This window comes from Callithrix jacchus, chromosome 9, assembly GCF_049354715.1.
Source record: "Callithrix jacchus isolate 240 chromosome 9, calJac240_pri, whole genome shotgun sequence".
Taxonomy (NCBI): Eukaryota; Metazoa; Chordata; class Mammalia; order Primates; family Cebidae; genus Callithrix; species Callithrix jacchus.
In genome coordinates, this window is record NC_133510.1 from 98731647 (window position 1) to 98758118 (window position 26472).

The window sequence follows — 26472 nt, forward strand, 5'->3', positions numbered from 1 at the left end:
CCCTGAAGGGTCATTCTACTTCTGCGTTCCTCCTGGGGTTGGCTGGGCCCATCACAGGGCATGCTTTGCAGCTCACCTCTCTCTGCCCACTTCCAGTGCCTCCTCCTCCTCTCCACTGACATTGACGCTCTTTAATAAACACTGTGTGATAAACTCCATTTCAGTGTGGGTTTCTCAACAGCAAGGAAGCATCATTTCCTTCTCAGTGTTTACAACTCTTTGAAATTTTGTTTGTAGGTTGATTGTTTGTTTCTCTTACTAGAATCTAAGTTATATGCATGTAGGGACTTATCTGACTTCTTTACCCTTGTGTCCCCAGTGTCCTGACCAGCCTGGCATGTCATTATCATCACTGTAGCAAACATCTACTATGGATTATGTGTCAGCACTGTTCTAAATACTTTACCTGTATTCATCCTCTTCATCTTCACGACAACCCTGTGAGATAGGTGCTAGTATCTTCTCCACTTAGAGACTGGGATGCTAAAATATGGAAAGCTTAGTTGGCTAGCCCAGCATCACACAATTGGTAAGTGACAGAGCCAGTGTTTGAACCCAAGTAATATGGCTATAAACTTCATGTTCATAACTGCTCCATTATGCTGTGGTTTTGTGTTTTTCTGAGACGGAGTTTCGCTCTTGTTACTCAGGCTGGAGTGCAATAGTGCATTCTCAGCTCACCGCAACCTCCACCTCCTGGGTTCAGGCAATTCTCCTGCCTCAGCCTCCCAAGTATCTGGGATTACAGGCACGAGCCACCATGCCCAGCTAATTTTTTTTTTGTATTTTTAGTAGAGACGGGGTTTCACCATGTTAACCAGGATGGTCTCGATCTGTTGACCTTGTGATGCACCCGCCTTGGCCTCCCAAAGTGCTGGGATTACAGGCGTGAGCCACCGCGCCCGGCCGGCCCCGCTGTGGTTTTTTTTTTTTTTTTTTTTAGGAGCTTTTCGGTAAATGTTTGTTAAATTAGTGCATAAAGAATAGTTGGCCATTCTTTTGTAATCTGAAGGCATCATCTAATTATTCATTTAACCAATTGTTTGAGCACCTATCATATGCCAGGAATGTGCTATGCCTGGGTGCAATGTGAACAAAGCAAATGGGACCTCTCCCTCAAAGAGCTAGCGCAGTATGAAGGAAGAGAAGAGACTATACACAACAGCAATTATATAATTGCACATTGTTACCTTCTGGCTGTTCTCCTAATCCTTGGTTTCCTTTTCAGGCAACTGGAGTACCACAGATCCACCCAGACCTCTTCTATAGGGCTTACTATCAGGTAACAGGACCATGGTGACAGCATTTCCTACAGTCAGTGAATTTTTTTTTTTTTAAGATTGAAGGGCACTCACCTTTCTCAGCCTTAGCAGGAAGAAAGAAGAGAATGGGGATGATAAACTTCTGTTGCTGATGGTGACTAGCTTTAGGGCAGGCGGCCCCAACCCTCATTAGGAACCAGACCACACAGCGGGAAGTAAGTGGCAGCAAGCAGGCTAAACTGCTTCTGTATTTAAGGCCACTCCCAATCGCTTGCATTAATGCCTGAGCTCCGCCTCCTGTTAGATCAGTGGTGTGTTAGATTCTCATAGGAGTGTGAACCCTGCTGTGAACTGCGCATGTGAGGGATCCAGGTTGCCTGCTCCTTATGAGGATCTAATGCCTGATGATCTGTCACAGTATCCATCACCTCCAGATGGAACCATCTAGTTGCAGGAAAACAAGCTCAGAGCGCCCACTGAGTCTACATTACAGTGCGTTATATAATTATTCCATCACATATTACAATGCAATAGTAATAGAAATAACATGCACAAGAAATGTGATGCACTTGAATCATCCCAAAACCAACACCAACCCACTGCCCCACACACACCCCTGCCCTGTGTCTGTGGAAAAATTATCTTCTATGAAACCAGTCCCTGTTGCCAAAAAGGTTGGGAACTGCTGCTGTAGGGAGTGACCTACAGCTCCTAACCCAGTGCATTGTCTCAGGCCTCAATTCCCAAAGCATTCCAGCAAATGATCCAGAGGGAAGAGAGAGATCCAGGGGGAGCCAGGGCCATTAGCTGCCTCTGCGGACCGAGGAAGCGTGCACTCAGGAAGAGGTGTTTCAGTGTGATGACTGAGGGCACTGACTCTGGGGCGCGTACCTGGGCTTGCACTTTGGACGGGTCACTTACTAACAGTGATATGACAGCCTACTTCTTGAGCTTCCACTCCTCATGTGTATAATGGGAATAATAATAATAGCACCTGCCTCAGAGGTTACCATCAAATTGTGAAGATAACTCATATAAAGCAGACCTCAGTGACAACAGGATTTGGATAGCAGGGGAGTCTGGGTGTCTGTTTCACCGTTGTTATAAACCACAACAGGGAACTCTGTCCCCCTTACCTAGTGAGATTCAAACCTGGGACGCTGATGCTAGACCTAGTTCAGATCGCCTTCTCTAGAATGCCTTCCACAGCCTCATTTGGGGCTTCCTCAGCACTGACTTGTAACTTACTGACAGCGTTTCTCCCAGGGTACTACATGAGTGCTTTCTTGCCTTATCTCCCCAGTCAGACCTCTCTTGGCTGGTGTTTGAATTGTATTAGTCTTTTCTCCTCTTCCACCCCTTAGTTTTTCCATTCCAAACTATTGGCATGAGGACACTTGCATTGAATATGGAAGGAATTAAGTGCTAAATCTGTGGTGCCAGAAAGGAATGGCTTCTCTTTGTAGAGAGTAGTGATGATCCCTGCCATGTTAGCAAGGTCAGCACTCTGGACTCCTAGGAACAGTAGCCTCAGTTTGCACCAGTTTAAGATGCTCAGGGACACTACTTCTTTCATCTCTCTTCTTCTGTTCTGTCCTCCGCCTTCTCCTTTTCCCTCCTCCTCCTCCTCCTCCTCCTTCTCCTCCCACCTCCTCCCACCCTTTTTTCTTTTTCTTTCTTCTCTTTCCCCTTCCCTTCTTCCTCCTCCTGCCCTTTCTCCTCCTCCTCCTGGAGTCTCCCTCTGTTGCCCAGGCTGAAGTGCAGTGATGCTGTCACTGCTCATTGCAGCTTCAAGCACCGGGCCTCATGCCATCCTCCCACCTCAGCCTCCCCAGTAGCTGGGACTACAGGTGCATGCCACCACCCAGCTTGCTTATTTATTTAAGACAGAGTCTTGACTGGGCATGGTATTACACACCTGTAATCCCAACATTTTGGGAGGCCGAGGCAGGCAGATCACTTGAGGTCAGGAGTTTGTGGTCAGGCTGGCCAACATGGTGATACCCTGTCTCTACTAAAATACAAAATATTAGCTGGGTGTGGTGGTGCATGCCTGTAATCCCAGCTACTTGAAAGGCTGAGGCAGGAGAATCACTTGAACCTGGAAGGCAGAGGTCACAGTGAGCCGAGATGGTGCCACTGCACTCCAGCCTGGGCAACAGAGTGAGACCAGGTCTCAAAAATAAATAAATAAATAAATAAAGAGAGCCTCACTATATTGCTCAGGCTGGTCTCAAACTCCCGGCTTTAAGTGATCCTCCCACCTCAACCTCCCAAGCTGCTGAGATTACAGGTGTAAGCCACCATGTCTGGCCTCAGAGACACTTTGTCATCTTCTTTTTTTAAAATATATTTTTATTTATTTATTTTTTTTAAAGACAGGTTTTCACCACATTGATCAGGCTGGTCTCGAACCCCTGGCCTCAGGTGATCCACCCGCCTCGACCTCCCAAAGTGCAGGGATTACAGGTGTGAGCCACTGTGCCTAGCCTCAGGAACACTTCTTAATGATGGTTTTTTTTTTTTTTCTCTTGCCCTTAAGAAAACTTGAAGCAACCTCTTTTGTTGGTCTTTTTATTCTTCTCCCTTCCTTCATTATTATTGTTATTATTTTAGAGACAGGGTCTCACTCTGTCATCCAGACTGGAGTGCAGTGGCATGATCATAGCTCACTGCAACCTCAAAGACTCCTGGGCTCAAGGGATCCTCCTACCTCAGTCTCCAGAGTAGCTGGGGCTGTAGACATGCACCATCACGCTTGACTAATTTTTTTCTTTGAGATGGAGTCTCGCTCTATTTCCCAGGCTGGAGTGCAATGGTGTGATCTGGGCTCACTGCAACCTCTGCCTCCTGGATTCAAGTGATTCTTCTGCCTCAGCCTCCCAAGTAGCTGGAATTAAATATGCATGTGCCACTACGCTGGGCTAATTTTTGAATTTTTAGTAGAGACAGGGTTTCACCATGTTGGCCAGGCTGATCTTGAACTCCTGACCTCAGGTGATCTGCCTGCCTTGGCCTCCCAAAGTATTGGGATTACAGGTGTGAGCCATCATGCCTGGCTTAATTTTTATTTTATTTTTTTTAGAGATTGCCTAGGGTGGTCTCAAACTTCTGGGTTCAAGCAAGCCTCCTGCCTCAGTCTCCCAAAGTGCTGAAATTGTAGGTATAAGCCACCGTGTCTGGCCCTTCCTTCCTTTATAGAGGAAGAAATAGATGACGGATGTGGTGGCTCATGCCTGTAATCCCAGCACTTTGGGAGGCTGAGGCGGGCGCATCAGGAAGTCAGCAATTTGCGAGCAGTCTGGCCAACATAGTGAAACCCCATCTCTACTAAAATTACAAAAAACTAGCCCGGTATGGTGGTGTTTGTCTGTAATCTCAGCTACTCGGGACGCTGAGGCAGGAGAATTCGCTTGAATCCAGGAGGCAGAGGTTGCAGTGAGCCAAGATCGCGCCATTGCACTCCAGCCCGGGTGACAGTGTAAGACTCTGTTTCAAAAAAAAAAAAAAAAAATAGGCAAAGAAGAGTTAGGAGGTAAGCAGAAAGTGAGCCTTCTTAAATGGAATTATAGGTGAGTTTGAGATTTACAAGAGAGGCTCAAACGGGGTGATTTGGAGGATGCCCTTGGACCTAGAAAAGACACAAAAACATTTGGCTTTCTGGACTGCGAAAGGAGTGAAGACTTCTCTTTACAACAACCATAAGTAGTTATGGATGTGAATTTCCTAAGCTTAAGGAATTAAATCTTCAGCAAACTCTCCAGGCCACAGATGATTGGCTCCTAGCTCTGGGATAGCAATGCTTAATGTTGAGAAGCTTCAAACCTTTGAAATCTGTCACTGCCCAAAGCCTGAGACTCACTAAATCCCAGGTTGACCTTCCTATAGAAACAGCATGTAGTTCATGACAAATACGCCAGGGAGAGAATTTATAGAGTTAATTACTAGGCTCTGGTCTATTAAATGTGCAAAGCACACATGCATGGGGCTGGAGCTTTGACATGAGTGGAGAGACTGGAATTCCTTTGTAGCTGGAATGTGCCGGAACTTCTCAAAGTCTTGAAAGAATGCCTAGAATTTATTTATTTTTTCTTTTCTGGTTACTGTTATTTCTCACAGTGGCAAGTGAATCTTCCCAAGCTACCATGACAGGAGTCGAGGAGCCCCCAGCAGGCTTGTGGGGGACAGAGCAAGCCAGTACTCCGTGGCTTAGGCAGGCGGGGATCCCTGACTTTTTCTCACATGGGGGGCAGACAGGAGTTATTGTAAATCTTTAAAGCTAACAGGAAAATTAATGAGCACAGCACAGAGCAGGACCTTGTCAGCTTGGTAAAGGGTGGTGGAGGAAGAATTCTGCGGCTTCCCCCTTGGGCATTAAGTAAAACTCAGAAACTCCTGCCTTGTGGCCATTATCCAGTTATAACAGTTTTCTACTCTGGAGGATTTAGTCATTTATTGCTTTCAAGTCAGCTGGGGGGAAAACAGTATTCAATACAATCAAGATGTTGGGGTCTCTTGTATTGAATTTTCCCTTTAGTGATGGAAACAAAATACTTCTCTGAATCCATTTAGGGCATTGAGTGCTCGATAAAGAAGCCGTACAATGGAGAAAGAGCAGGGATTATTAGAATGATCTTCTGAAGGACCTCCCCCACTAGAATGGAGAGTGTAGAATACAGAGTAGGGATTAGGTGTCGTGAGCTGCTACATCTCCAGAACCTAGAACTGGACCTATCACACAGGAGGCTGAGAAGAAATAGGTGTAAACTAACAAATGGAGATCTACCATCCAACAAATGATGCTGTGAAGGGAGCTCAGAGCTTTAAAGTGGCTGATGTAGTTGCAGGAGCATAGGGTTTGGAATCAAGCAGACATAATGCTGTTGCATGTAGATCTTCTTTTTTTTTTTTTTTTTCTGAGACGGAGTTTCACTCTTGTTACCCATTGCACAGGCTGGAGTGCAATGGCACGATCTCGGCTCACCGCAACCTCCGCCTCCTGGGTTCAGGCAATTCTCCTGCCTCAACCTCCTGAGTAGCTGGGATTACAGGAATGCGCCACCATGCCCAGCTAATTTTTTGTGTTTTTAGTAGAGACGGGGTTTCACCATGTTGACCAGGATGGTCTCGATCTCTTGACCTCGTGATCCACCCGACTCGGCCTCCCAAAGTGCTGGGATTACAGGCTTGAGCCACCGCACCCGGCCGGATTGTAGATCTTCATTCATTAATTTAGCACCTATAGGTTCATCCATTAACTTAGCACCTATAGGTGTTGGCTCTGCTAGTTTGCTAGCTGTCTGGCCTAGGGCAAGTTACCTTACTCCCCTTCATCTGGAGGTCCTCATCTGTGAAATGATATAATAATCCCTACTTCAAAGATTGTTCTGAGGATGACTTAAGATGATGATTGTGATGGTGTTCCACCCTCTGAAAATGCTGATCCCAACCCTATCTTTCTTTAAATCATGTCAGTTCAGTAAGGAATTTACATAATGAACTATCTATGCAGTGGGAAAGTCAGAAAGCAAAAGCATCTATTTATTGCCACAAAAATTTATAGATTAAGTTTAGGCAACATAGGGAGAATCTGTCTCTTCTAAAAAAAAAAAAGAAAAAAAACAAAAACAAAAATGGATCCAGGCATGGCAGCGAATGTCTGTAGTCCCAGTTACTTGGGAGGCTGAGGTGGGAGGATCACTTGAGCCACAGGAGGTCAAGGCTGCAGTGAGCTATGATCTCACCATGTCGCTCCTGTCTAGATGATAGAGCAAGACCCTGTCTCAAAAAAAGTTGATAAATTATAAATTTATTTATTCATTTATGAAGATTACAAATTACTCTTCATGTTGTAAGGCATTTATTGTTTTTTTTTTAACATGTGTGTTATTTTGTGTTTACAAAAGGAGAAGACATTTCATAAAGCTATTGAATCCTGAAAAGTCAACTTTTATTTTTATTTTTTTGAGACGGGGGCTCACGCTGTTGCCCAGGCTGATTATGGGCAGGATCCAAAGTTCGTGATCAAGGTTCACTGCAGCCACGATCTCCAGGACTCAAGCGATCCTGTTACCTCAACCTCCCAAGTAGCTGGGACCATAGGTGTGTGGCACCATGCCCGGCTAATTTTTAAATTTTTGGTAGAAATGGGATCTCCCCATGTTGCCCAGGCTGGTTTTGAACTCCCAAGGTCAAGGGATCCTCCTGCCTCAGCCTCCCAAAGTGCTGGGATATAGACATGAGTCACCAGCCTGACCAACATGAAGCTTTAAACACTACTTCTCAGAGAGCCTTTAGCCAGTTCTGGTAGGATAATATCTGGGAGCAAGTGGAAACTTGGAGGGGCAGGTTGTTCCTAAACTTAGTCTTCTCTTCTGAAGCATTTCGTGAAACCTACAAAATGTGGGGGCATGCAAATTAAGTATACTTATATTATTTGAAAAAATGCATTCACTGTATTTTTGCTTCCAACTGATTAGTTTAACATTTTATCAGAGAGGCAGAGAACATGTGGATAAAAATATCCAGTTGTGTATTCTCAGTTGGTATGAAAAGCTCTCTAGGGCACTGAAGGTCACTGCCCAGCAAGTCTCCATGTATAAGAGAGTGTTGGTGCAGAAGAGCGTTTCTGATGTTAAGGAATTCTTTTTTGCTGTGGGGCAAGCTGTATATGTCTCCTTGGTTTTTCTCCCCATATGTAACAAAAAAAAAAAAGTGCTATCCTGGATTTTATTTTATTTCTCATTCATGGGAAAGGGAAGGACAAGTGTGGAGTCCGTGTGGATTTCTCTTATTTTGTTTGTGGCTTGAATCTACATTTCTGAGAGAGGGTAAGTTAAGCCGCCCTCCATGTTTTCCTTTCTTGATGTTACTTCCTGTCCACCTTTCTCCTTGCTTCTCAAGCCTCTGAGGGTGTACAATGGAGTGTGTTCCCAGGACTGGCACTGCCTAAAGGAAAATTAGGAAGCTGTCTAGGCAGCCTGATTTATGAGGAGTCAAAAGACGCATCTGACCAAAAATATCTCCCCCACTGGGCTGCCACCAGTGCCTGAAATACCCACAATTAGAATCACTCATTAAAAGTTTTCTGCAGTCTGGGCACGGTGGCTCATGCCTGCAATCCTCACACTTTGGGAGGCCAAGCGGGGCGGATCACCTGAGGTCAGGAGGTGGAGATCAGCCTGGCCAACATGGTGAAACTCTGTCTCTACTAAAAATATAAAAATTAGCCAGGCGTGGTGGCAGGTGCCTGTAATACCAGCTACTTGGGAGGCTGAGGTACGAGAATTGCTTGAACCCAGGGGGCGGAGGTTGCAGTGAGCTGAGGTTGCTTCACTGCACTCCAGACTGGGTGACAGAGTAAGACTGTTTCAAAGAAAAAAAAAAAAGTTGTCTGGCCAGATGCAGTGGCTCACACCTGTAACCCCAGCACTTTGCGAGGCTGATGCAGGCAGATCACGAGGTCAGGAGTTTGAGACCAGCCTGACCAATATTGTGAAACCCCGTCTCTACTAAAAATACAAACTTAGCCAAGCATGGTGGCGTGTGCCTGTAATCCCAGCTACTCAGGAGGCTGAGGCAGGAGAACCACTTGAACCCGGGAGGTGGAGGTTGCGGAGAGCCGAGATCGCGCCACAGCACTCCAGTCTGGGTGACAGAGTGAGGCTCTGTCTCAAAAAAAAAAAAGTTTTCTGCAGACACGCCTGGCATCTTTGGGTCACGAATGTATTTCGTTAGGAGAGAATTGGGAAGTGGGAAAATGGGAAAGTATTGCATTAGAATGGTTTCTTTTATCTTATTAACCTATCAATCTCTTGGTCAAGGGTAACATCTTGATAAGTAAGCGGACTGAGGCTGGAGGGAAAGTTGGGAGTTGAGAGTGTTGTCTAGCATCTTGGTGTGGACTCCGTGCAGTAATGAAGACGACCGGCAGCTGGGGAGACATTGTCCAAAGCAGATTGAGGGGTAGAGATAGCAAAGATGAATTTAGCTATTTCACAGGTCTGTGAAGGCCAGGGTAGGAAGTAAGGGTACGTAGTAACTGTTGGAAGAATCTCCTTTCTGACTGATCATAAGGAATCTCTCTTACTGACTTTACAGGGCTATTACGTGAGGTCCTTTCCATTCCCTTTTTCCACCATCTTAGTTTTTGGGTAACCATAATAGGACTAATGATTCTGTTATTTAGAAAATAGCATTTGTGACAAAGGCCAAGTAGATTTCTGTCCATGCAGGTTTGTCGAGACTGTTGTATAAAAGCGTCCAGGGCAGTGCTTCTCGGTCTCGCCCACAGACCACCTCAGTCTGAGTTACTGCTGGTGCTTATGAAAATGCTCTTCCTTTGGCCAGGAGCAGTGGCTCACGCCTGTAATCCAGCACTTTGGGAGGCTGAGGTGGGTGGATCATGAGGTCAAGAGATTGAGACAATCCTGGCCAACATGGTGAAACGCTGTCTCTACTAAAAAATACAAAAATTAGCTGGGTGTAATCCCAGCTACTCGGGAGGCTGAGGCAGGAGAATTACCTGAACCTGGGAGGCGAAGGTTGCAGTGAGCTGAGATTGCGCCACTGCACTCCAGCCTGGGGACAGAACGAGACTCTATCTCAAAAAAAAAAAGAAAGAAAATGCTCTTCCTTCAGCCAGGCATAGTGGCTCACTCCTGTAATCCCAGAACTTTGGGAGGCCAAAGCAGGTGGATCACCTGAGGTCTGGAGTTGGAGACCAGCCTGGCCAGTAGGGTGAAACCCCATCTCTACTAAAAATACAAAAAATAGCTGGGCGTGGTGGTGTGCACCTGTAATCCCAGTTACTTGGAAGGCCGAGGCAGGCGAATCACTTGTACCTGAGGGGCAGAGGTTGCAATGAGCCGAGATCGCGCCATTGCACTCCAGCCTGGGCAACAGAACAAAAATCCATTTCAACAAAAAAAAGAAAATGTTCCTCTCCGAGCCCCACCTAGACCTTTGGAAAGAGACTCTCTGAGGTAGAGGCCTGGGTCTGTGCGTGGAAAACAAGCTGTCTGCCAGTTTTTATGCATTTGAGACATTGATTTAAAGGCTTCAGTGGAGTACGGAAGTGAAAAATACTGCTTCTAAAGGCAGGTAAATCAGGGTTCAAATCCTAGCTTCGCCTCCTACCAGCTTTGTGACCTTGGGTGAGTTATCTGGCCACTCTGGTCCTCAGGTTTGGCCTGATAATATTTATAGGGCCATTATGTGAGGTCCAAAAAGAACATCCATGTGAGGTTTGGCATGGAACCTGGCACATAATAAAGACAAAAGTGAGAACCATTACTGTCATGAGCATGTATGTTGAAAACAACTTTTGGCAGTGCTTACCAATATTCAATATTTTGTTGACCAGTTACCCTATAAAGGGTAAATTAAAAATTCAGTTTCAGGCCAGGTACATGGATCATACCTGTAATCCCAGCACTTTGGGAGGCCAAGGCTGGTGGATCACTTGAGGCCAGGAGTTCGAGACCAGCCTGGCCAACATGGTGAATCCCCATCTCTACTAAAAATACAAAAATTATCTAGGTACAGTGGCACTTGCTTGTAGTCTCAGCTACTTGGGAGTCTCAGCTGAGGCATGAGAATCACTTGAGCCTGGGAGGCAGAGGTTGCGGTAAGCTAAGATCGCATCACTGTACTCCAGCCTAGGCAACAGAGCAAGACTGCATCTCAAAAAAAAATTTTTTTTTAGTATATGATAAAAGTAATGGGTTTCCCTAGTTTTCTAGTTACCATTGCCTATGGTTTCTGTATTCTTTCTTCTGTAGCTTTTCTGTATTATATGGTTTCTGTATTATATCTTCTGTAGCTTTTCTGGCTCTTCAAACACAACTAACAGCAAGAGAGTTAGATGAAAAACTTTTGTAATAAATATTCAGAAATACCTTACATAAATCGTGGTGTCTAACAGTGGAAGAATTGATTAACTGAATATATTCTACCTTGAAACATTTCGCATGTTCTTACTAGAACAAACTGCCCCCACCTTTTTTTATTTGAGACGGAGTTTTGCTCTGTTGCCCAAGCTAGAGTGCAATGCTGTCATCTCAGCTCACTGCAGCCTCTACCTCCTGCAAACTGACTTTTTTGTAGCTGCTGCTTGCCTTGATTCTCTTATATCATTATCTTTTGTTTTCTGCTCTTTTCTCCCTCCCCTTGGTTGACAAAGTGCCTACATTCTCTATTTTTTCTTATTTCCTTGTCTCTCTCTGGTGTAATTCCTTCTCATTCATCTTGCAAGCAGAATTTCTCCATATAGCAAAGGTCAGAGCTGACAGGACTGATTTGAATGCTATTGAATTTCATAGTTACTCATTCAGGATCATTACTGATACATCAAAAGTGGATCTTCTGCCAAAATGGACCTCAGAAAACCATACCAAGAGGGAAAGGGCAAAGGGAAAGAAGAGACTTGCCAGGCAGTGGCTGACGCCTGTAATCCTAGCACTTTGGGAGTCTGAGGCAGGAGGATCGCTTGAGGCCAGCCTGGGCAACATGGCCAGAACCCAATCTCTACAAATAATTAATAGAAAATCAGCTGGGGGTGGTGGCGCACTCCAGCTGGGACCACAAGCTACTCAGGAGGCTGAGGCAAGGGGATTGCTCGAGCCCAGGAGGTTGAGGCTGCGGTGAGCTGTTATCATGCCACCACACTCCAGCCTGTGTGACAGAGTGAGACCTTGTCTCAAAAACAATTTTTTTTTTTAAAAAAAGGACTCTTACCATTTCCATTTCCTCTTAATATAAATGATATTAGGCAGCATTACTCTAGTGGTGCTGTAACCAGAGGAAAGAGTAGAAGATGCAGCTGCAGAGTGCGATGACGGAACACATTACAATTTGGAGTGTGACGAAAAACCCAGAAGAAATTCTGACTGCAGTTCTCCTCCCTCAACCAAAGAAACAGCCATGATTGCAAATGGCGCAGCTGGCATCACCTTTTAGGGACTGAAATATGGACACTGTGAGTTAGAATGCATGGGTTCAAATTCAGGCTTCACAATTATTATCTGACTGTCCTTGAACAATTTAGTTGGACTCTCTGTGCCTCTGTTTCTTCATCTGAGAAATGGGAATAATAATAGCCTGCACCTCAGAGGTGCTTAGGAGCATAAAATGGGGATAACACCTATAAAGCACGAAGAAAAGTGCCTCACATGTAGTAAACTCTTCATTACTGCTGGCTCTCATTTATACATCGATATTATCTTTTTCTTTTTGAGACAATGTCTTGCTCTGTTGCCCAGGCTGGAGTATGGTGGCAAGATCATGGCTCACTGCAGCCTTGACCTCCTGACCTCAAGTGATCCTTTGCCTCAGCTTCCTGAGTACCTGGGACTATAGGCACACACCACCATGCCCTGCAAATTCTTTTTTTTTGTTCTAAATTCTTTTATTTTTTGGAGAGACATGGTCTCACTGTATTGCCCAGGCTGGTCTCAAACTCCTGAGCTCAAGCAACCCTTCCACCTTGGCCTCCCAAAGTGCTGGGATTATTTTTATTCACCAAGTTTGAAATCTTTGGCAGTGTCCTAGCTGAGGAGGCATCCAGGGAGTTTCTGGGCAGACTATTTAACTGATACTGTGAAAATCTGCTAACAGTGGTTGTTTTTCTTTCTGGGAAACAGGTTCCTTGTCTGGCTGCTGTTCTCTCCTGGTCACATAGGCACACTATGATTTAATCATTTCTAGTAAATCTTGGATATTCTTGGATTTAATAATAAATTCATTACTAATGATCACACTTTGGAACATGGTTCCTCTACCTGTGACATGCTAAGAAACTAGAAATGTATTCAGCATCTACCAAAACTCTCTTCTTCTTCTTTTTTTTTTTTTTTTTTGAGACAGGGTCTCACTCTGTAGCCCAGGCTGGAGTGCAGTGGTGCAATCACAGCCTTGATCTCCCAGGCTCAAGTGGTCCTCCCTCCTCAGCTTCCTGGGTAGCTGGAATTACAGGTGTGTGCCACCACGTCCAGCTAATTGTTTGTAGTTTTTGTGGAGATGAGGTCCTCCTATCTTGCAGAGGCTGGTCTCAAACTCTTGGGCTCAAGTTATCTGCCCACCTTGGCCTCACCAAGTATTGGCATTACTGGAGTGAGCCACCACACCCAGGCAAAACCCTCTCTTAGTGGAACACACATCTCACCTTCTGGAAATCTCTGTTTGGCCCAGTGCATATTTCTTTCTTTCTTGTGACTAACATTCTGCTTTTTTAGTTATTCACACATACAAACTGACTAATAATAAATTTAGGAATCTGTCATCTAAAAAATTGCATGTTTCCAACACAATCAGCAGTCCTCAAAAAGTAGAGACAAGTTTACATTTCTTTGGTGAAAGTGTTGGAACGCAGGGACTAGGGCATCATTTTTTAAAAAGTATTTTCAGAAAAATCATTCTCTGAGAGACTTAAAAAAAGAAAGTGTCAGTCGTTTGAGGTGCACCCTTTTGCTTCTATTCCATTTTTATCATACCAATCTCTCTTGCAAAATTGAGGTTATTCATATTTTCCTTCCAAACTGTGGGAAATAAGATGTGAAGTTGGCCCTTTGATAAAGTTAGGTTCAGGGACTGCTTATCATTGGAACAATGAGCACAAAAGCGATTCAGTCCTGGGACCCCTCACAAAACTCAGCAGGCCAGGCGGTGCTCATTCTTGTTCTCAGGCATTCCAGGGGAGCGGCAGAGGGACAGCCAGCACGAGACATTTTCAAGGTTCTTTTCCCCACCCTTCAGAATTGGTAAGTCTCAGATCATTTAGAAAAGGATTTGTTTTGCAAGAACCCGACATGTCCCCAAGAACTATGTTTACCCATAATAGTCCTTGCTCTCTGTTTAACATAGCCAGATGGACACTGCTGTTTGGCTCATGGTCACATCCCCACAGATTTGACCTCATTTAGAAGACACTATTAAAAGATTATCCTATTATTGAGAATTTCCATTGCATCAAATACTAAATATTAGCAACATTCCTCTACAGGGAAAATGATGTAAGAAGAGGGCAGGACTGTGTTGACCTCGGGCAAATCGCACGGATAGGTATGTGGCAGTTACGAAACTCAGTGCTGACTAATAAAGCCCAGGGCACACAGAGTAAAGGTCCAGGGGCAGAGACTTTCCCAGCGGCTCTCAAAGGAAGTGTTCAGGTTCCTATGAAGCCATAGATGGAAGTCTTATTTGACTGTGTTGCCTTAGTACCGAGGTGGTTATTTTGAAAGACGTTAAGGAGGAGAAAGTGCATGTAGCAGGAAGGCAGTATGGGATGATGGGATGATGGGATGTTGGGATGATGGGATGTTGGGATGTTGGGATGTTGGGATGATGGGATGATGGGATGATGGGATGTTGGGATGTTGGGATGTTGGGATGATGGGATGTTGGGATGATGGGATGTTGGGATGTTGGGATGTTGGGATGATGGGATGATGGGATGATGGGATGTTGGGATGATGGGATGTTGGGATGATGGGATGTTGGGATGATGGGATGTTGGGATGTTGGGATGTTGGGATGATGGGATGATGGGATGATGGGATGTTGGGATGTTGGAATGATGGGATGATGGGAATGGGGTCAAGAGGGGGTCAGCTCTATTTTCTTTACATTTACAAAATGGGGAACACAAAGTGTCTTTTCCTTTTCCTTTTTTTTTTTTTTTTTAACCACCTTGGAAGCCAAATGACGCTCATAGGAAATTTAAAACTGCACTGGAAGGCTGAAAGTGATTTGAGAATCAAGACCTTAAGAAATAGTTCTAATAGTAACCTATGTTTTTTAATGTTGCCAGAAAAGGTACTTGAAAGAGCAATGAAGGAAGCAGATTCTAGTCAAAGAGGACGGGGAAGACATTGGGACCCAACAATTTGGTAAACTAGACAGAATTAAACTTTTAGTTCTCATTTTAAAACATAGGTTAAAATGGAAGTCTTATTTGACTGTGTTGCCTTAGTACTTTAAATACATACTTTAAAAACAATTGGTTAAATTTTATTTTAAAAAATAAACTACAAGCTGGGCACAGTGGCTCACGCCTGTAATCCTAGAACTTTGGGAGGCTGAGGCAGATGGAATATCTGAGGTCAGGAGTTCAAGGCCAGCCTGGCCAACATGACACAACCCTGTCTCTACTAAAAATACAAAAATTAGCTGCATGTGGTGGTGGCACCTATAGTCCCAAGTACTCAGGTGGCTGAGGCAGGAGAATTGCTTGAACCCAGGAGGCAGAGGTTGCAATAAGCTGAGATCTTACCACTGCACTCCAGCCTGGGTGACAGAGTGAGACTCCATCTCAAAAAAATAATAATAAATTACAAAGTAGTACACGATTAGTGAAAAAGTCAAGCAATACAAATGTATGTAAAATATGAAAAAAAAAAATCTCCCTCCTTCTTTGCCAAACAGGGTCAAATACTATTCTAATCTGTCTCTCTTTCAGAACTTTTATTTATGTATTTGAGACAGGGTCTTATTCAGTTACCCAGGTTGGAATAGTGACATGATCATGGCTCACTGTAACCTTGAATTCACTGTAACCTTGAAATCTCATGCCCTAGACATCCTCCTACCTCACCCTCCTGAGTAGCTGAAACTACAGGTGTGTACCACACGCCTGGCTAATTTTTTTTCTAAGAGATGGGGGTCTCACTACATTGCCCAGGCTGGTCTCAAACTCCTGGCCTTACGAATCCTCCCATCTCAGCCTCTAAAAGTGCTATAATTGCAGGTGTGAGCCACTGTGCGGCCCTCTTTCAGAACTTTAAAAACACTATATATATTATAAATGTGTTTTTGGGGTGGGAGCTAATGTTTTATGAACTTCTTTTTTTTTTTTAAATTTCTACTCAAGGTGGGTATTTGTTGTTTTAAACAAAGTGAATGGAAAATCCTGTATCTGAAGTATGTAAAATATTTTTCTTGGTATGCTATACTTACCAACATGTTTTATAAGTTGCTTCTAAATGTTAACCATACTAGATACTGGTCCATCTACCAGGATAAGATAGGATAGGTAAGAAGCTAAGAGACATTCTACAGGTAAAAAAGCAAATTTTATAAGGTTATGTTTAGTATAATTCCAATTATATAAAATGTATATATGTATGCACAGAAAACAGTCTACATTATAGACACCAGAGCAATGGCTCTTATCCCAGGATGGCTGGAGTATAAATATTTTTCCCATTATACTTTTCCTGTGTTTTCAACAATGAACATTGATTGCTTTTTAAATTAGTTAAAATTAATGTAATACAAAAATCACAAGGTATCTGCTGAAAAAAGTTTGTGTCCAAGGCTATAGAAAATAAATTCATCTGAGTTAGCTTCCACTTCATTCCAAAATCCTGAAGTAACAGAGTGAAAATACCAGGGTCTTGTTTTATTTTCTTAATGAATTAGATTTAAGTTCCCTCATTATGAGACGATAATCTTTAGCATCATTCAGAGTTAATAAATGAGACAGAAAGCAGGAGATCATGTTCCTTTATTCCATATATGAAATATAAAAACAAATTAACAAAGCAATATATATATATTTTTGCAAGTCCACAGGACTTCAGGGAAAAAAAATCTGTATGTGAAATGATTCATATGGCACTGTGTTCATGTTTTGTATATTCAAGTACAAAAGAAACTATGTATAGTGGTTATGCATGGGTACAGAACATGAGTAATAATGAAAAACTGTGATTTGTTGACTATCACACTGTGTTTAAAAACAGGTAAATATAATGGCTATTACTGTTAAGAAAGACAAGGAAGAAAACTGTTTCAATATTCAGGTTTAAATACTAAGCACAAAAATATAACAAATTCTGTGTCTACAATAATTTTTGAAGTGTATTCAAGTGCATTGCAAATGAGCTTTTTAAAATTTAAAGTCCATTTCCCCTTTAGCCAAGGATAGGTCTACATTTATGATTTCTTTCTCTTATTTTAAAGTCTTTTCTTGTTTAGTTTTTTACAAAGTTTCCTCATGGCTGTCATCTTGGAATCTAGCCTCCAGCTCAAAGCTGAGACTTCATGCATACATATTCTCCCTGCTGGTCACATCTTCACCTAGTTTCTCCAAGTATTCAGAGTTAAATAGCTCAGCTTGCTTCCTATGGTCACTTTTGTCCACACGTGCCAGCCCTTCTGCTACCGCAGGCTTCCTCATACACCCTTTTCTGTCAACAGCAGCCTCCAAACGTTCATAACACAAGTAATAGGTAGTAAAGTGCTTTATACAAGGAAACACTATATACACATGGAGAGGTTCCATTTAACACCTACAGACCAAAGTTCATGCATAACACACAAAAGAAGGTTCTTTTTTACATTTTCCGATAGCAGGGTTGGGGATTCCTTAAAACCTCATTCATTACCTTAAGTAGCATCAAATGTAAATAAGGTAGCTGAAGCTGGAAGTTCCTTGTTAGAGGTACTGCCCTTAATGGATTACTGTTAAATGTCATGCTGCTATTAAAATATTCTTAAGAGTTTCAGAATCAGTCCCATAGAAAATATGTCAGTGTAGGGGTTTTCATTTCTCTTTATGAAATAAAACTGTATTTAAACATGGGCCCAGAAGCGATAAGTTAGATGAGACCCAGGCATTGAACATTTTTATACATTTTGGCACTTTAAAAAATTCCAGTTTCCTTTTTGAGGTTTTCTTGCTCTAAAGTTTGTGTTTTGTACAAAGGGAAGTGCCATTATGTGTTATCCATCTTAATGCTATTTGCACTCTCTTTTTAAAATATCCATGACTTTTCTTCCAAGAGAAGGTTTCCAGTGCTGAACAAAGCTTTTCATATTCACAATTAGTTTGCCTGTTCTTACATCCTCATGTCCTGCTACAAGGTATTCCAAACCTAAAAGAGAACAAAATTAGGGGCTATATAGTATCATACTTTATTGAAGGGAGAGATGCAACTCCAGCAGGTTTTCTTTTGTATTTATTTTGAGACAGGGTCTTGCTGTCACCCAGGCTGGAGGATAGTGGCATGATCCTGGCTCATTGCAGTTTGACATCCTGGGCTTAGGCAATCCTCCTGTCTCAGCCTCCCAAGTAGTTGGGACTACAAGTGTGCGCCAGCATGCCCAGCTAATTTTTTCATATTTTTTGTCAAGATGGGGTTTCATCATGTTGCCCAGGCTGGTCTCGAACTCCTGGACTCAAGCCATCTGCCCACCTCAGCCTCCCAAAGTGCTGGGATTACAGGTGTGAGCCACCATGCCTGGTCGGCTCTAGCAGTTTTATATATTCAAGGTTGGAATAAGAAGTAAGAGACATTAATAGCTGCCATTGAGTAAGCCTTTACTATGCTTAGCACACATATGCTTTACACGTATGATCTCATTTAGTCTTGAAAATAACCCGGTAAAGTAGGTATTTTTTTCCTCCTTGTTTTGCAAATGAGGAACTGAGGCTCAGCAAGGCTAAGAAACTTGTTCTGTATTCTTTTGCATACCTGTACTCAAACTCAGGTCTTGCTGATTCTAGAACTTTTCCTTTGTACTATACCTCACTCTGTGGCAAAGAACCAAGGGTTCTAAGGACACTTACTGTACTGCTCTAGATCAGTATATCTTGGAGACTCACCGTGTATGGTAGTGTACGTTAAGGACGTGTTTTTTGTTTTTGCCTTTTTTAATTTTTTTTGATGGAGTCTTGCTCTGTCGCCCAGGCTGGAGTGCAGTGGTGCCATCTTGGCTCACTGCAACCTCTGCCTCCTGGGTTAAGCAATTCTCATGCCTCAGCCTCCCAAGAAGCTGGGATTGCAGGCATGCACCACCAAGCCTGGCTAGTTTTTGTATTTTTAGGAGACAGGGTTTCACCATGTTGGCCAGGCTGGTCTCGAACTCCTGAACTCAGGTGATCCGCTTGCCTCAGCCTCCCAAAGTACTGGGATTACAGACATGAGCCATTGCACCCAGCCTAGGATTTTTATAAAAGTAAAACAAGCGTTTGGGAAAACAAATTGGAAGGAAGCTATGGATTATACAAAATAACACATATTCCCTATATAAAGCCTATGTGTTTTTGGAATAGGATATTTGTCATATATTAAAAAATACATGAATGATAAAACTTGACTAGATCTCATGTCGTCTTTGTAATTCAAAAGTTTTTTCATTCTTTAGATAACAAATTTTAGCTGATACACCCAAGAAATAAAGGACAGTCTCATTACCTATAGATTAGTAAAAAGAAATATAATTTCCCTCAGTTAATGTTTGTAGTAATGTAGATTTTGGTATTTAGAAAAAATTTTTAAAAATTATATGATAAAACAATTATGTTTATAAAATAAAAACTTTCCAATGTAAAAGAGACGTACTTTTAAAAATTAAGCGAATGCTAGAGGCTAAAATTCAACTGAAAATATCAACTTAAACTTACAATTTAAATTGATTCATTGCTTGTTTTTTGCTGAAGTGACAGAAAAAAATGTCATCCCCGTAGTAAAGAACACCCGTCACAAACATACTGTGGTCTTTAACATGTTTCACTAATGCAAGACAAAAGAAGGCTTCTTGGAAAATGGCTTATTCCAGGTTCAGGGCAGGAAGGTGAGCATGGCACATCATTTTGTGTTAAAAAACAAGAAAGCTGGGGCCACGGTGGCTCCGGCCAGTTGTCCTGGTGCTTGAGGAGGCAAGGCCATGAGTTCAAGGCCAACCTGAGCAACGTTACAAGCTCTCATTGATTAACAAAACAAACAAACAAAATTAAAAAAAAAAAAAAACAACAACAAGAAAGCTTCAAAGATAAATGTGGGTGTTTTTAAAAGGACACAGGAAGGGGTTATAACTTGTCAAAGTTGTGATAAGTTGAGCACCAAGAAACTAACAATTGTGTGTATGGAAACACAGAAAATCCATAGAAATCGCTAATTCCAACATGACACTAAATAATGAGAAAGCCAGCAAAAAATTAATTTGTCATCTTTAGAAGTAGCTGTTAAAACCAACCACTTCTTATGTTGAAAATTGGAAATTAAAGGGGAAAAAATGTAGCATTTATCCTGTCTTTACAATAAGAACTGTATTTCATAGTAACTTAATCGCCCAGCTTGGGAGAGAAAGCCCTCTTACAGAAAAGTGCCAGCGAATAAAAGAAGAGAATTAGAGAGAATTAGAAAAACATCATTCCTTGGACTCTAATGAAATTATTGATTCTGGAAAGGATTACCAATTGGCAATAAAGTCATAATATGAACGGTTAATGGAAAACTGGATACTTGTATATATAGTGCTACGTAACGCCACACTCATTCTTTTCTATCTCTAAAGGTAAAACAAAATTTTGGCAATGGAGAGATCAGACTGCCTTCAATGTAATCCAAAGGTCAACCTTAGAGACAGTGACGGGAGGTTATCCAGGTACCATGTGCATTCTACATGAGTCAACATGAAGCACACAGTGATCTCTAAAATGGATTCTATCTAAAATGTTTGTCTTGAATCAATCAAGCCTTTCTTTAGAGATTACAGGAGATAGAAGAGGTAGAGGAACAAGCTGAACACCACCATTAACAAATCAACCACACAAATGTTGATGGTCAGATAATGGATAGGGCATCTGTCCTGGTTTCCTCAACAAGTCATAAAAAAGGAACAGTGCTAGAATAAAAGAGACTTGAGGGACTGAAGAACTAGATGTAATGTGTGATCCTGGATTGAATACTGGCAAGAACAAATCAGCTCTTGAGGACATTTTGGGATCATTTGGGAAACAGAAATATAACATGAGTATTAGATAATACAAAAATAAACTGAAATTGAAGGTAAAGCTTATTAACAGAATAATGCAGGTTACAGAATGGAGCATATACTATGATATCATTTTGGTTAAAAATATACACACAGAGGAAGATTGGAAAGGATTTGTATTAAGCTATTAACAGAGATGATCTCTGGGGGATAGAAATATGAAATTTAAAAATTTCCCCCAAACACTTTCCTTCCCTCCCTTTATCCCTCCTTCCCTCCCCTCCCTTCTTTTTCTTTTTTTTTCCCCCCCCTTTTTTTTTTTGACAGGGTCTTTGTCACCCAGGCTGATGTGCAGTGGCACCATCTCAGCTCTGTAGCCTTGACCTCCCTAGGCTAAGGTAATCCTTCCCCTCAGCCTTCTGAGTAGCTGGAACTATAGGCTTATGCCACCACACCTGGCTAATTTTTTGTATTTTTTGTAGAGATGGAGTTTCGCCATGTTGCCCAGGCTGGCCTCGAACTCCTAGGCTCAAGCAACCCACCCACCTCAGCCTCCAAAAGTGTCAGGATCACATGTGTAAGCCACTGCACCCTGCTAAAAGATTATTAAATGAAACTAATCCTAAACTTAAAAAAAAAGCTATTACGGTGTTTTCAGAAAAAGGAAAATAATGACACAGAGAGGTTTCTAACACTGGAGAGTACAATATAAAATGAATGAAAAGGCATTTAAATTATTTAAAAGGTAACCTTAGCTTCTGCATGAAAAAGAATCTCAATATTTGGTAGCCTTAAAACTGTATAATGTCTAAAATAATAAAGTCCTCATTAAAAAATACAATAAACAATTTTTAAGAAACTTCAGGGTTAGAGTTGGATACAGTGGCTCTTGCCTGTAATCCCAGTGCTTTGGGAGGCTGAGGTGGGAGGACTGCTTGAGGCCAGGAGTTTAGGACCAGCCTGGGCAACATAGTGAGACCCTGTTTACAAAAAACAAACAAAAATTAGCTGGGTGTAGTGGCATGTCTGTAGTCCTACTAGCTACTTGGGAGGCTGAGGCAGGAGGATTGCTTGAGCTTGGGAGGCTAAGGCTGCAGTGAGCAGTGAGCCACCATGCCCAGTCTATCACCACTCTAGCCTGGGCAATGGAGCAAATAATCCTGTTTTTAAACAAAGAAAAATAGAAAGAAATCCTAGGATTAAGTCTAGTATTTTTTAATGAATTTACTTTGAAACTACAAATAGGACAAATAGGAATTTACCATTAATTTAAAGTGTAAATACAAGTTAAATTACACCAAAAATAAACATGCAAAACAATGGTTTTTTTTTACATCTTTTATTGGCATTTATATTTTATTTTCCTGTCTCTAGGGTTTTGGCAACTACTTTGCTGCATGTCTGAAAACACAAAGTTTACTTTGTATCCATAGAAAAAGAAAATATAATACTTTAGTGCTAGTCTTGGTATTCTAAAGAATATGACTGATGAATGAGTACATGTATGCATAAATTAAGAGTGAATGAATATGCAGGATGCTCAATAGAGTTGTTTCTTTTCCAAAGCAGCCAAGGAAGCAGGTTGGTGTGCAAGGTTTCAGTTTCCTTATCAGCTTTCTTTGGCCTTAGCTATTGAACTCGTAAAATTGGAAAAACAAAGTAAAATGAAAGAGTGTCTGGTTTTGCTTTGGCAAGTTCCAGTCTTTTCTTCAAAGCAAGTAAACATGTTTTCAAGAATTCTTTGAATAATTGCGCTTATGTTTTCAATTGTGATGAACTCAGCTGATTCTTTGACTCAGCTTGGCAGAAACCTGATTAGGAAGTATAGTTCACTTCCTGGAGGGGGCTCAGAAGGTCAAAGCTTTTGTTTTTAATGTCACTAAACTGGACAGACTTATTTTTTTTTTCTTTTTCCAAGACAGTAGGAAAGCTCTTATAAGAGAAGGCCCTAAGCACAAATCACTGGGAAATAGAACTTACATGAATTATTTTTAGTTTCCTGTATTCAAAGCCCAAGATTCTTATGATTTCAATTTGTTCTTTGAAATTTTATTTATTTATGTATTTTTTATTTCTTTTGAGATAGGGTCTTGCTCTGTTTGCCTGGGGTTGGAGGGCAGTGACTTAGTTATGGTTCACTGCAGCCTTGACCTGCTGGGCTGAAGCGATTCTCCTACCTCAGCCTCCCAAGTAGTTGGGACTACAGGCATGCGCCACCACACCCAGTTAACTTTTAAAAAAATGTTTGGTAGATACTGGGTCTCACTGTGTTGCCCAGACTGGTCTAGAACTCCTGGGCTCAAGCTATCCTCCCACCTTGGCCTGCTGAAGTGCCGAGATTGCAGGTATGAGCCACCATGCTCAGTCTATCTATTTATTTATTTTTATAATTTAAAATGCTCTTTTTTACCTTTTCCTTATTAAAATCTGAATTAATTTAAATACATTATTAAAAGGGTAGAAAAGGATGTGAGAGATTGGTCAACACTTGGCCAAAATCAAAATAATGTATCAGTGTTGACTTTGTTTAGACTGAGGGGATTTTTTATTGCTAGTTTATGCTCCGTCTTTCTCTCTCAGTTATCTGTTTCTCTCAAATTTATTGATCAAAGACTGCAAAAGACTTTTTTTTCTTTTTTTTTTTTGAGATGGAGTCTTGCTCTGTCGCCCAGGCTGGAGTGCAGTGGTGTGATCTCAGCTCACTACAAACTCTACCTCCCAGGTTCAAATGATTCTCCTGCCTCAGCCTCTCAAGTAGCTGGGACTACAGGTGGCCACCACCACACTCAGTTAATTTTTGTATTTTTAGTAGAGATGGGGTTTCACTATGTTGGCCAGACTGGGTACAAAATCCATGTAACTGTGAGTTTATATGGGGAAGAAATTAGATCAAGAACATAAATAATGCACCTGTTTCGTCAGTCCACCAGACACAGATGACAGCCAGACAAGTGTGGAGATGCAGAGGATTGTTTGAATTATGATTCATTAGAGCCTACTATCTAAGTATTATGTTACCATTATCTGAGTACTAATGGTAGGCATTGAAGATACTGTGATCAGAAGCCCAAATCCCATCCTCAAATTTGATGAGGGAGACAAAGAAATAAGCAGCTTATGACCCAGGATGAAATGTGGGCTTGGGGCAAGAATCCCTGTGCTTACTTGTTTGTCTTCGCTTCTGCTATCACATTTAAAGGTGCAAATCAAATCTGTCTCCATTTCAAGTTGCTCTTTCATCTTACAGTTTTTGTTTTGTTTATATCTGCTGTTTCTAACTGGACACCAGAACAATCATTTCATGAAAAACAAGATGATGAGAACTTGAGAGCGGTTTTCTCTCCAGGAGAAACAGATGCTTCTCATGCAATAGTCGGAATGACTCAATATTATTTCCACAGATGGAACTGTGCATTTGAACTCCCTTCGGGAACAGGTTCTACTGCAATAGGACCTCGCTTTCAGATAAAGAGCGAGTGGCAGATAAATTCATGAAAGTGCTTTCTATGCAACTGGCACCTGGAACCAATCTTTTAGGATAGAGAGAATTATATTGCGGGATTTTAAAATATTATACTTTGATAGAGCACATGGAAGAGAAACACTTTCGATGTTAGTTCAAAGTATTTCATTGGGATTTCCCGTAGGAGTCGGGTGGTGAAAAGGAGAGACATTCTTGCTGAGTTTATGTTGTGTTTCAGAGGATGTAAGACAAGCAGCAAATCAGCAGAGACAAGGTAGGTACTAAGATAGGAAAGTCTGATACTCACCAGGATTGAGGATTGGACAAGTGCATCCTCTGTCCGTCCACGATTCTGGATATAACGTTCGCTTTCCTCGGAAAATCTTCAATTTGGTAGATTTTAAGACCTTTTTAATCTTCACATTGACCTCAACATGAGTGCCTTTATCATGAGCTGATAAAATCTTTATTTTTAGCACTGTTAACAACACAGAAGTCAAAATGTATCGAATTTTATATTATTGTTTGAAATGTAAACGACACTTAAGTGTGCATTTCAGAATATAACGGAAAGGAGAATGTGAAAATTTGCTTTAAAAATCATTAGGCATTAACTTGGATGGAGTTGGAGGCCATTATTCTAAGCAGAGTAACTCAGGGATGGAAAACCAAACCTCATCATGTTCTCACTTATAAGTGGGAGCTAAGACATGAAGATGCAAAGACCTAAGAATGATATAATGGACTCTGGGGACTCAGAGGGAAGGGTGAGGGGGGTGAGGGATAAAAACTACATACTGGATACGGTGTACACTGTTCGGGTGGTAGGTGCATCAGAATCTCAGAAATCACCTCTGAGAACTTACTCATGTAAACAAAAACCACCTGTTCCCCCAAAACTATTGAAATAAAATTAAAATAGTAAAAAAAATATAGGCTCATTTTTGCACTGGCATCATCTCATTTACCTACATTAACTATAGTCTTGTTAGACAATTTCAAATGTGACTCCCTCCAATATCATTATGCTAAGAGACTAACAGCCATCTGCGTATTGCAATTATAATCTTAAATACATTCAGCTACCACATCTAAATAGAAGAAACATGGGAAGTGGAATTATCATGGCTTTTATTTAGGTTCTGACTCTATGATTCTTTTGTGGCTGTGTATAATGTTATGATAGAGAGCAAAATGCCACTGCCAGAATATATTTTGCATATTCTAAACAGGTTAAATAATATGATTTACTACTTAATATTCTTCTCCTGGCAGAAAATGCAAGCTGACTGGAGTTAGGGAAGCTGTCCCTTCACAGGTGTCCAAACTCTTGACTTCCCTGGGCCACATTTGACCACACACAAAATACACTAACACTAATGATAGCTGATAATTTTTGTGATATCCTTCACCACGGAGAAACCAAAAAGCTCTGGCATCCAGAGAGCTGGACACCCATGCATGGTGATTGATCTCTGGTATTCTGTGTGACTTATGACATGATTCTATGATGCCTTCCCATTGATGAAATTGATGTGGCTGGGGATTAAGTAATGGAATAAATTGGGGTTGGGAAGAAAGTGAAGCTAAGGAACACTGGGCTGCTCAGGAACACTAGGCAACTCTTTTTTTTTTTTTTTTTTTTTTTTTTTTGAGACTGAGTTTCGTTCTGTTGCCCAAGCTGGAGTGCAATGGCACGATCTCGGCTCACTGCAACCTCCCGCCTCCTAGGTTCAGGCGATTCTCCTGCCTCAGCCTCCTGTCTGGGAATCCAGGCGCCCGCCACCACACCCAGCTAATTTTCTTTTTTTTTCATAGGGAAGTTCTTATTGGCTTATCCACATCTCCATGGACGAGTGTGTGAGAGCACCCAATCTCGGCTGGTCTCATGCTCTAAGACTATAGCTGTCAGACAGCTATCTTTATGGAGTCATCACATTTTAGATTTCTAAGGGGTCTTTAAAAGCTCATCCTGTCTTTTTTTATACACGAGAAAGCAAGTTTTAAGAAATTAAGGCCAGGGGCCGT

At 41.8% G+C, this 26472-nt stretch overlaps 1 protein-coding gene and 1 long non-coding RNA gene across 4 annotated transcripts in view; one reads left to right on the forward strand and one right to left on the reverse strand.

Moving 5' to 3' along the window:
• Positions 1–24756, forward strand: part of LOC128928598 (uncharacterized) — a 121704-nt gene extending 96948 nt beyond the window's left edge. The window contains exons 3-5 of the long non-coding RNA XR_008473930.2: positions 14263–14321; positions 15070–15148; positions 20562–24756. This is a non-coding gene — a long non-coding RNA (uncharacterized LOC128928598). The remainder of the gene's footprint in view (positions 1–14262; positions 14322–15069; positions 15149–20561) is intronic.
• NTN4 (netrin 4) overlaps positions 16747–26472 on the reverse strand; it is a 125571-nt gene continuing 115845 nt past the window's right edge. For all 3 annotated transcript variants that reach the window (XM_035257342.3, XM_002752876.7, XM_009004394.5), the window contains exons 9-10: positions 24752–24922; positions 16747–18136 (exon numbers count right to left, since the gene is read on the reverse strand). In XM_035257342.3, the coding sequence (XP_035113233.1) occupies positions 18000–18136; positions 24752–24922 (308 nt within the window). In that variant the 3' untranslated portion in view covers positions 16747–17999. The remainder of the gene's footprint in view (positions 18137–24751; positions 24923–26472) is intronic.